The 11070-nt window shown below is 46.8% G+C and overlaps 1 protein-coding gene and 1 pseudogene across 2 annotated transcripts; both read left to right on the top strand.

The window, feature by feature from the left end:
- The first annotated feature begins 833 nt into the window (after positions 1 to 833).
- On the top strand, positions 834 to 7417 carry LOC311373106 (acetylcholinesterase collagenic tail peptide-like; annotated as a pseudogene). The gene is made up of 12 exons: positions 834 to 904; positions 1134 to 1196; positions 1307 to 1333; positions 1438 to 1482; positions 1905 to 1940; positions 2045 to 2125; positions 3123 to 3219; positions 3536 to 3675; positions 4476 to 4595; positions 5386 to 5515; positions 6635 to 6737; positions 7279 to 7417. The product of its transcript is annotated as an acetylcholinesterase collagenic tail peptide-like (transcript).
- A 974-nt stretch (positions 7418 to 8391) lies between these two features.
- Positions 8392 to 10623, top strand: LOC311373107 (peptidyl-prolyl cis-trans isomerase FKBP14-like). Its single transcript, XM_084489951.1, has 4 exons — positions 8392 to 8662; positions 8758 to 8909; positions 9325 to 9452; positions 10085 to 10623. The coding sequence occupies exons 1-4, from the start codon at positions 8469 to 8471 to the stop codon at positions 10241 to 10243; spliced, it is 633 nt and encodes a 210-aa protein (XP_084346077.1). The 5' UTR covers positions 8392 to 8468; the 3' UTR covers positions 10244 to 10623.
- Positions 10624 to 11070: the final 447 nt, after the last annotated feature.

Here is an 11070-nt window from a genome sequence, read left to right as displayed (position 1 = left end):
GTTTCTCTGCTGATCTGGATTGTAATTAACGTGCTCAGTGACATTCCCTCTCTCCTCGCGTGTTTTATGATCCGAGTATTTCCACCTTACTCACGTCAGATTAGCCTTCAGAAATGATCTGACGATGCATTCTGCACGGCGCCTGCTTTTTAACGATCAAGCAAACAATCTGCCGCGCCCACGTCTTACTGGCCGAGCTCCATTTTCTCACAATGGAAACACCGGTCGGTCACAAGTTAACTGTTGGGCTGGTCTGGCTCTTCGCTATGAACTCTGGGAAATCTGTTTGGTTTCCAACAGATGGCCAGTTTCAGATTGCTCATTGCTGTATTGTATGTGTGTTAGGGGTGTAACGATGCACAAAAGTCACGATTCGGTACGTACCTCAGTTTTTCAGTCACGGTTCGGTATGTTTTTCGGTACAGCAGTTTTTATTATTTAATTTTTTTTTAAACAATTTGATTTTGAGTTGATTTATTAAATTGTATCAAAAAAATGCCTTACACACATGAAAAGACATCAAAAACAATGGAGGATAAAAACACAAAAGTCCAGGACTTATTTCCATTGTGGTCCTCAACACAAAACATCAGGACAAGACAAGACACTCACAGAGTGTGTGATAATCAATAAAAACTTTTTTCCAAAAAAAAAATATATATACATATTTTATTTTTATTTTATTTTTTTTCGGTACGTACCGAAATTAAACGTGCATGGATTACGAATACACGGATTACGAATACGCGTATCGTCACACCCGTAATGTGTGTGTTTGTCAGTGTGTCATTTGTGGTCCTGTCTAATGACCTGTGACCTTGTGTCCCTTCTAGGGTCGCACTGGGGCCCCTGGGCTCCCAGGAAACCAGGTGCGCAAGGACGGCCTGGTGTAGCAGGGCCCACAGTGAGTGACCAAAACCAAACTTGTTTAATAAATGTTTTACTGTTGCTCTTCGTTGCGTGGACATATTTCCCAGACATATTCACTGGAAATATATATTCATATGGGAAGATGCTTGTGTTGACAATAATGGTTAAAAACGTATTCCTCCTTTGGTCATTGTCATGATTGGCTTGATTAACTTTTCGGAGAAACAGTCTTATTTGAGGATTTCTTTGAATCTTTCTTTCAGGGAGAGAAGGGCGACCCAGGACTCATGGGCTTACCTGGACTCAGAGGACCGCCAGGGCTTAAGGCTAGTGAACAAAGATCAACAGAACAGTACTCTGTACAACTAACACAAACGTACGATTTGTTTCAATGTGACATGACTGCTTTCAAAATGCGTACCGTGTCACTTTTCAGGGCTTCCCCGGTTCCAATGGAGAAAGGGTAAGCAGAGAGTCCATCTCACAACCTATATGACTTCAGTGAGTCCTTAACGTGGATCCTCCTTGTTTCTGATGTCCATTGTCTCTTGCCGTCTTCCATTGCAGGGGTCCCGCGGGGCCCCTGGAGTAACGGGCCCCAAAGGGGACAAAGTAAGTAAACGTGACCTTTTATTTGGTCTTTTCTGAAACTTTAACAATCATACGTTGTCATGGTGCCTCACAAACTCGGACCGATCTTGAATCATTGAAGCGGATGACATCGAGGCGTGGTTGGTTAGCCTGGCGGTGTCAGGGTCGGCTGGGGTGCTGCTATCTCTGGAAGCGTCCTGCTTCGCAAAGGTCGCCAGGGACAAGACCTCCCCGTTATATAAAGCTTCCTCCACACCAGCTGTTGAGCTCGGGGAGACCTGAAATAGGTCACTCGCTCTTCATTGAAGATTAGGGTGCTTCAATTAGACCCAAGGTCCTAGAGATTCTTTTTTTTTTCCGACGCCAGCACCCTAAAAATAGATGACGAATCTGTGCTCCAGATAGATAATGCTTTTTTTATTTCTGGATTCTCTGGTCTTCAGGGGTCTGTTGGATTGACGGGGATGCTGGGACAGAAGGTTGGTGACTATCAATTTGTTTGATGCAGCCGTGTGACTTTAAACCCTGACGTGATCCTCATCACCGGAACGCCTTCCCCCCCCCCCCCCCCCCCCCCCCCCAGGGTGAGATGGGAACAAAGGGTGAGGAAGGTGTCGCAGGAAGGAGAGGGCCGACTGGACGACCGGGAAAGAGAGGAAAACAGGTGAGGAGAGTGGCAGAGAGGTGTGTGTGTGTGTGTGTGTGTGTGTGTGTGTGTGTGTGTGTGTGTGTGTGAGTGTGTGTCTGTAAGTGTGTGAGTGTGTGTGTGTGTGTGTGTGTGTGTGTGTGCGCATGCATGCGTGTGCGTGTGTGTGTGTGTGTCTGTGTGAGTGTGTGTGTGTCTGTGTGAGTGTGTGTCTGTAAGTGTGTGAGTGTGTGTCTGTGAGTGTGTATGTGTGTGTATTCACGTGGCTGTGTTTTACACTTTGACACACACACACTAGGCTCATTCCAGCATATTTGGGACTGGCAGTGTCCTCACTAGCACTAGTCACTCCAACCTCTACATTTAGCCTTCAACGAAAGACAGCCTCTTTTGACATCAATAGTCTGAACAGCTCTGAAAGTACACACATATTACTAGTAGTACTATATAGTACATAGTACTATACACATTCATGTATAGATTCACGTATTTAAATGCAGAAAGTGCATACGCATGCACATGGCACAGCTGCACACGCGTGGGGAACGCTCACACTCAAAATGAGTGTGTTGTGGTCCGTTTTGCAAAACGTATTCCATCTATGTGCGAGTGCCCTTTGTGATCTGGGGCGTAAAGGTCAGCTTCACACTGTGGATATCACAGTGTGCCAATGGACTGAGTTTATAAAGCGCTTTTCTAACCAGCGGCCACTCATTGTGCTTAACAGTTTTTGCCTAACGTTTCCCCATTCATGCACACATTCACACACACATTCACACACACATTCACACACTGACAGCAATGTCAACCATGCAAGGCGACCGCCAGCAGCAAGGGTTAGGTGTCTTGCTCAGGGACACCCCGACACTAGGGGGAGCCGGGGATTGTGTGTGTGTGTGTGTGTGTGTATGTGTATGTGTGTGTGTGTGCGTGCGCGCGTGCATGCGTGTGCTGTGCTGTGCAGACAAATATTTTACTGTGTGTCGTTAAACGGATGTTATTTTGTTTTGTAAAGGGCACTAAAGGCCATGCCGGGGCCCCGGGACGTTTGGGCCCCTCAGGCCCACAGGGCCCTTTAGGTCGTCCAGGCCCCCCGGGGCCACCTGCCTCAGGTGAGACCAGCTCTTATCCACACCGCATAGCAAACAGAAAACACGACGTACACAAGTAAGGGGTGATGTACAGCCAGCGGGTCTTATTAATACATACCAGTATTCAACATCAACATGTAATACAACCACATAACACATGTGTAGTAATCAACTGCCGTACAAATTCTTACCTGAAATACTTTTTTCTTTACGCGATAAAAAAAAATGGTACATCTAAATATGCATATAATAAATATACAATGAATAATGTTTCATGGATCGACACGTTTTAGCTGTTTTACTATACAACCCCCTCCTGCACCTGCTCCTGTTCCAGCCCTCTACGTGGTGGGGGAGAAGGGGGACTTGGGACCCCGCGGCCCCCCAGCTGTCTGCCGCTGTGACCCCGCTCCGGGGGTGAGCAGCGCCCCGTTCAGCAGCTACACGCGGCTGGACAACTTCCACAAAGTCCCGGCAGTGAGTCTGACTCACTCACCCACTCAAAACCGAAACGAAAGTCGAAAACAAAAAACGTTGGGGGCGTTTGAGTCATTGGCAAAAAAAAATAATACCCCCATCTAACTTTTCCAACGGTTTCAGCAGAATTCATTAATAACCGAATGTGTTGGTTGCTTTCGCCGGCTAAACCGATAATTAGGCCGAACTAATAATTATGCAAGCAGAGATGCAGAGGTAAACGAGCTACTATGGCCGCCCTGCTGTGGTGCTTAACGAGCCAGCGTTTTACCCCTGGAAAAGAAGAGCAGCCAAAGTGATTACATTTCACCGTAAAAAATGAGCCGTAAAAATGGCATATTTTACAGCAGAGATTTTGTCTTTATGATGTTATTTTATGTCTGGTTTTGTTAGTATCCCATAAAAAACACCACAAAATGTAGGAAAACCTTGAATTGTGACTTTTACATTGCTGCCAGAGATTTTTGTATGTATGTCAGGACATTCCTTTTTATAGATCTGCGTGTGTGTGTGTGTGTGTGTGTGTCTATTTGTATGTGTGGCTGTATGGCTGTGTGCCTTTTGTGTGTATGTGTATGTGTATGTGTCGGTATGCGAGTGTGTGTGTCTGTGTCTATGTGTTTGTGTGTGTGTCTGTGTGTGTGTGTGTGTGAGTGTGTGTGTCTGTGTGTATGTGTTTATGTCTGTGTGTGTGTGTCTGTATGTGTGTGTGTGTGTGTGTGTGTGTGTGTGTGTGTGTGTCTGTGTGTGCGCGTGTGTGTGTTTGTGCGCGTGTGTGTGTGTGTGTTGTGTGTGTGCAGATATATGTCGTGAGCAGTGAGGAGGAGCTGAACAACCTACAAGTAGACAACGCTATAGCTCTCCGTAAGGATCAGAGGTCACTCTACTTCAGAGACAAAGATGGATGGAAGCCAATACAGGTAACTTTCTATCTATGTCTAACGTTGATCATTCTATTGTTCTATGCACTCTTCATTCATTTGATCTATTCTATAGTATCATTCTATCATGCTACAATTCGATCTATTGCTCTATTGTTCCATATGTGCTTCGGTTGTGACTCTTGCGATCGGAACTGCCTTTTAGCCTGGACAGTAGCGTCTGACCATAACGCCAGCAGGTATCAAGTCTCGCACTTAACCCACAACTTACTTTAAGATTTATTTACTATCAAGTATCGGCAGGAACCCATGCAACGCTTACATACCAGACGAATCCTGGCGAGCTCAGTGTAGGCATGGGGAGTGGTTTGAATCATGTCGCCACAGTAGCCTGCCCACATGGTGCCCAGATCCGTCCACACACACACACACACACACACACACCGATGCAATCCAATCACAACGTGAGCCTGGGGATGTGGCCTTGCTCACCGTAACTCAATGTGAGCGGGATCCCATCTGGGACCCGGACGGTCCCGACCGGGCAGTTAAAGCGTCCCGGCGTTGATCTGGAGATAAGCGCAATCGCAAACGACGTGTGGCCCCCGAGGCCCATCCGTCTCGCTCTCTCTCTCTCTCTCTCTCTCTCTCTCTCTCTCTCTCTTTATTCATCTATCACTTCAGCCATCGCCATTCAGTTATTTATCTCCTCCCGGTACCTGGACCAGGACCACCACCCCCCCACCCAGTGAGCGGTTGTTATCCGTCCCCTGCGTGGGGGCATCTATATGAGGCTACATATCACCGCTAAGCCCTCTCTCTCCTCCAGCCCTTCCACCCCTTCCAGTCCACGGAGAAAGTGCCAGAGCAGGCGGGCGTGTGCGGCGACGGGAGGGTGCAGGCCGCCCAGGGAGAGGAGTGTGATGACGGCAACAAGGTCGTGACCGACGCCTGTCTCAGTGAGTCGTGCGCGCGTGCACGCGTCACGCACACACAACTGTGTCGACAAACGCCGACACACACACACGCACGCACACACGCACGCGTGATCCTACAGACTTCGACTGTGCATACCGACGTTTCTGCTTTCCATACAGACCATGCATGCACCACTGTACTCTCACACACACACACACACACACCCATGCAAACAAAATAATACATTCACATTAATTCATTCATTCATTCATTCAACGTTTATTTCAAATGATCGGAGGAAACATTGATTAGGACCCTCATTGAGAATGACGACATGATAGCGCTATAGGAAATAAAATACAAAGACAAAATCAATCAAAAGAAAAAGACAGTCATGGGACGATTATTAAGTACTTTCCCAAAGTGTCCGAAAGGGATGAGTAGTATAGTAGTATTGATTTGAAGGTGACATTGCAAGATATTCCATGAGTCCCCATAAAGACACACACACAATGATACAGTGGCACAGGGACTATAAAGACACACGCAGACATACACACGTGGTCACACACACACACACACTCAACTTCACTAGCATACACATAAACACACACATACAAATAAACACATGAGCACCAGGAATCAACAACCTACACCTTTCCACGCACACGCACGCACACACGCACACACACACGCACACATACACACACGCACGCACGCACGCACACGCACACGCACACGCACACACACACTCACTCTCTTTTCATGCTGCAGACAGCTGCCTGGCTCCAACCCCCGGCGTTCATTTAGAATCGAATCCCTGCCGGTGTGTCCGAGCGCGGGCCAGGCAGCCCGGCGACTGGGCTCCTCGTTAATCTGGGTCCCTCTCCGTCTGTCAGCCTCGCTCGCCCCCCTATACCTCTCAATCCAATTAGAAACACGACTCGCAAACTGCTGCATGGGCTCGAACCACGGAACCCACCAGAGTGCCGGAGCAATTAGGGCGTCTCACTGCTTCTTTTTCATCTTTCCTTTTGTCTGCCTTATGATCCCCGTGCCCCTGATATTCCTAACAGTATCCTTCGCCGCTTTCGTTCGTCTTTGATCCTTTTTTTTTGTTGTTTTGTGCGTGTCGTTTTTTGCGTGTCACTTTTTCCCAGACTGCAAGTGGGCCTACTGCGGGGACGGCTACCGGCACGAGGGCATGGAGGAATGCGACGGGAAGGACTTTGGTTACCAGACGTGCAAGTCCTACCTCCCCGGGTATGTCTACGGTCTCTGAGCACCACCCCCCGCATCAGACACACACACACACACACACAGGCGCACGTGCAGCTTTACGAGTGTGTGTGTGGGGGAGTGTGCGGGACTCGTAAATGTGTGTTGAAAATGTACACACCAAAAATTGCTTGTCTGTCTGTGTGTGTGTGTGTGTGTGTGTGTGTGTGTGTGTGTGTGTGTGTGTGTGTGTGTGTGTGTGTGTGTGTGTGTGTGTGTGTGTGTGTGTGTGTGTGTGTGTGTGTGTGTGTGTGTGTCTATTTGTATGCATGTATGTGTTTTTCACTCTGTGTGTGTGTGTGTGTGTGTGTGTGTGTGTGTGTGTGTGTGTGTGTGTGTGTGTGTGTGTGTGTGTGTGTGTGTGTGTGTGTGTGTGTGTGCGCGTGTGTGTTTGTCTCTGTTTGTGTGTGCGTGTGTGTGTGTGTGTGTGTTTGTCTCTATGTTTATGTGTGCATGTGTGCGCGTGCGTGTCTCCGTGCCTCTGCCTCTTACCCCTTCACGTGTGCGCTGCATGCGTCTCCTCCAGATCCTTTGGCCAGCTGAGATGCACCGAGGCCTGCGTGATGGACTCCACCGGCTGTAAGTACTTCACCTGAGAGAGGAGCCCCAGCCGGTGCCTCCAGCACCGCAGCTACCCTGAGCCGGCTGCATGTCCAGACTTCCCCCTCTTTGCTTTTGGGCTTCAGACTCTCTTCCTCTTACCACTGAAGGCAACATCCCCGGAAGACAACTGGTGCCATTCCTTCAGGGGGTGGGAGGGGGGGGGTGGGGGGGGCTGGGAAATTAACTAAGGACTAAAGGAGTGTATCTGATTACTGACCTCATCGGAGTCCTCCTGGTGGCTGCAGCACTGTTAATGACGACCATGGTGAATGTGTTTGACATGTTTTTAATAAGGTTTGGTTTTTAATAGCAACCGGTCGAGATGTCAAATGGCTGGCTGACTGTTACTGAAGTTGTGCTTGATGAAGAAATAAAAGATGTGTAGCAAGAGGCCATTGTAAATGGCGGCATTTTTTTGTGGCATATTTGAGTGGCAACGATGTTAGCAGTGATCGTATGGTGCACTGAGAATACAAATCAGGGGTGTGTACATAGGAATATATCTGAACAATTTAGATATCACACATAATATATTGATTAACTGTAACTGTGTGTAACTGCAGTGGAGCAGCGAATGCATGTGTGGTGATGTGGGGACCCCAGCATATTCCTATTAACTGTATGCATTAAGAATTTTAACAATGTTCTAACATTTACTCACCTATGGACCTATTTAAATTACTGTTGTAATTGTTGACGATAAACAATACATATTACTAGGCAAGCATGCTTGTATATATGTTTGTATTTATGTATGTATGTATGTTTTTTGTTTGTTTTTTACATTAAATGATTACTGAAATACCGAGATTTGTTAGCCTAGGAACTGAATGTCCGTTTAAAAAAAATTGAATTCGCAAACTCCTAATAAACTTGATTAACGTGTATTTCATGTGCAGCCTCCATTGATTCTAAGATGCTCTATGTGGGGGGCGTGGTTATAGGGGAAGGGCGTAGCACTCAGCCAATCACAAGAACACTTCCTGCAACAACTTCCATGATGAAACTTCACTGCCACGTATGGAGCCAACTGGTTCAATGAAGTTGCAAATCAGTTCTTAACTCCAACATTATTTATTCGTTTAACGGAACAGAGCGCGCTCTTCTTGCATAATGCTGCTGGCTGTCCTGAGTTGGTTGTGTACCTCTCTCTTGGTCTCCGTCCGCGGTGGTAAACTGCCCGAGGCCGAGGTGAATATAGAGGTTTTGCACAGACCTTTCCTCTGTCATCGCAAATCCAAGTATGGAGACATTCTCTTAGTGCATCATGAGGGATATTTCCAAAACGGTACAATGTTTCACTCAAGGTAAGGTATCAAGGTAACAATCAATAGTGTTACATTTTGCAAAGAAAACGATAAATTATCTCCCAAACTGAAACTATGTTCGTTTTTGCCTCCAGTTACACTGATGGCGACAAGCAGGCAGTGTGGTTCACGCTGGGCATCCGAGAAGTGATTAAGGGTTGGGATAAAGGCCTGCAGGAGATGTGCAGTGGAGAGAAGAGACGGCTGACCGTGCCCCCAGCTCTCGCATATGGAAAGGAGGGGAGAGGTATAGGCTACGACGTGTTGTATTTAGCAATTTGGCACTCATTTATTTTAAGACAATGCTAGTGGAATGCATCCATAACACACTTGATTCTCTGTTAAAGCCCTCTTGTTTTTGAATAGCATGAAAGGACTGCAACAACGGACGAGGGTCTTAAGAACCCACGCTGTTGTGTGGTCCCATTTTCTCACTATGGAGCATGTGAACAGTACTTCATGCATGCGTTTCTTGTGGTAAGAATTTGACGCACTTTAACCCCACTAACATAATGGCTGTTGTACTCTGCTTGACTGTCTTTCATAACACAAAGCAGATGAAATGTACTGGCTGATCATGACAGCACTTGTGATGCATGACCATAAAAGGTCATATATTGCAAGCAAACTCAGTGTGTGTGTGTGTGTATGCCGGTACTCAGGGAAGATCCCACCTGAGAGCACGTTGACCTTCGTCATCGAGGTCATGGAGATCCGCAACGGGCCCAGGTCCCACGAGTCCTTCCAGGAGATGGACCTCAACGACGACTGGAAGCTCTCCAGGGAGGAGGTGAGGGCGGCTTTCATTGGGATGTGGCGACATTGGAGTTTAGTTTATTTCACACAGTGGAGCAGAAAATGTATCGAATCAAATTTAGCTAATCGATTACAAATTTAAAAAAAAACATTTGCTGCCAAATGTTGCAGTTTGATTTCAGTATTTGGTTCTTGGATCTAGGAATAGTTGAGTTGTCTTGGCTGCTTGTCTGACAAAGCAATCACATCCGTCCCTCCCGGCCTATCACGTCGTTCCTCATAGGACGCTGTTTGGTCCTAACCACTGATTGGTTTGGACACAAACACAGAAGTTTAACTTGAAGCCTGGCAAGTTTGATTCATGTGGGATCGTAATCTCTCCAATCCAGCTGCACTGCTAGGTTAAGATAGAGGTTAAACTGTGTGTGTGTGTGTGTGTGTGTGTGTGTGTGTGTGTGTGTGTGTGTGTGTGTGTGTGTGTGTGTGTGTGTGTGTGTGTGTGTGTGTGTGTGTGTGTGTGTGTGTGGAAGCAGATGGACAAAGATGTAAGTCGTAATCAATTCAAGACCCAACATTGGGATTGCCTGCAAAGCACTTGTCTAACGGTGGTGCACACTCTTATTATCCCCCCCCCCCCCCTGTCCGCTACACCGGACCACTGCCCAGGTGAAGGAGTACCTGCGGAAGGAGTTCCAGCGCCACGGCTACCCCCCCAACGACACCCACCACGAGAGCATGGTGGAGGACATCTTCGTCAAGGAGGACGAAAACAAGGACGGCTTCATATCGTCCCGAGAGTTTACTTACGTACACGATGAACTTTAAAACACATTCCACGGCGTGGTTCTCTGATTGTATGTCCGTTTTTCATGTTCGCTGTAACATCTGATTGTGAACCTTCAAACCAACTGGTCCTTTGGGTGGATGTTGTTGAAGAAAATGGGTTTCCAATAATTGAAACATTGGTTAATGTGCTTGGTTCGCATGCATTTGGTGTAGGATAAAATCAAATTCATGTTTCTCAATACAACTATTTAATATCCATTCGGTAAACCTGAAACAGAATTGTAAACATGCAATATTTTTATTGCTGGTATGTTTATAAAACCCCCAACTTCTTTGTTCGTAAAACTAATGAAGTAAAGGTTTATTTTTCACATACACTTTTATACATGTACAAGGTGCAATGCATTTTCCTAGCCATGCTTGACTGGGGGGGGTGTCTACAGTCTGACGAAAACGAGACGATAACTAAATAAAACAATTAAAAACTACGACGAAATCTTTTGACACTTTCGTTAACGAATAAAAACGAGACGAAATTGTAAGCGGGACGATTTGGGAAGCTCTTTATGTGGGGAAGTACTGATCGTCCCGCCCGGCAGGTCAACTAGCAGGCGCTTGCTGCGTCGCAAGCAAGTGTCCCTTTGTAAACAGTTTGGCGCAACAATCACCGGTTAAAACACAATCAACTAGAAGTCATTGGTAGACGAGTCATCCCAAAATTCACGCAAAGATAAGCATCTTTCAGGGATGCAAACAGCGCGCTTTTCGGCAGCTGCCGCTTTTTTCACGGCTGTTTGGGTGACTTGTGTGAATCGTGTAGATCCGATGAGGTTTTTTTTTTGGGGGGGGGGGGGGGGTCTGGGAGG

Source organism: Micromesistius poutassou, assembly GCF_964030765.1.
Source record: "Micromesistius poutassou genome assembly, contig: SCAFFOLD_6289, whole genome shotgun sequence".
NCBI classification, from domain to species: Eukaryota; Metazoa; Chordata; class Actinopteri; order Gadiformes; family Gadidae; genus Micromesistius; species Micromesistius poutassou.
This window is presented reverse-complemented; position numbering and strand designations above follow the sequence as displayed.

Bases quoted from the DNA above. Each gene is read 5' to 3' on its own strand.
- LOC311373107 (XM_084489951.1), top strand. From the start codon at position 8,469: ATGCTGCTGGCTGTCCTGAGTTGGTTGTGTACCTCTCTCTTGGTCTCC. The intron at 8,663-8,757 runs GTAAGGTATCAA...TTTTGCCTCCAG, and splicing joins GGTACAATGTTTCACTCAAG to TTACACTGATGGCGACAAGC. The intron at 9,453-10,084 runs GTGAGGGCGGCT...ACCACTGCCCAG, and splicing joins GGAAGCTCTCCAGGGAGGAG to GTGAAGGAGTACCTGCGGAA.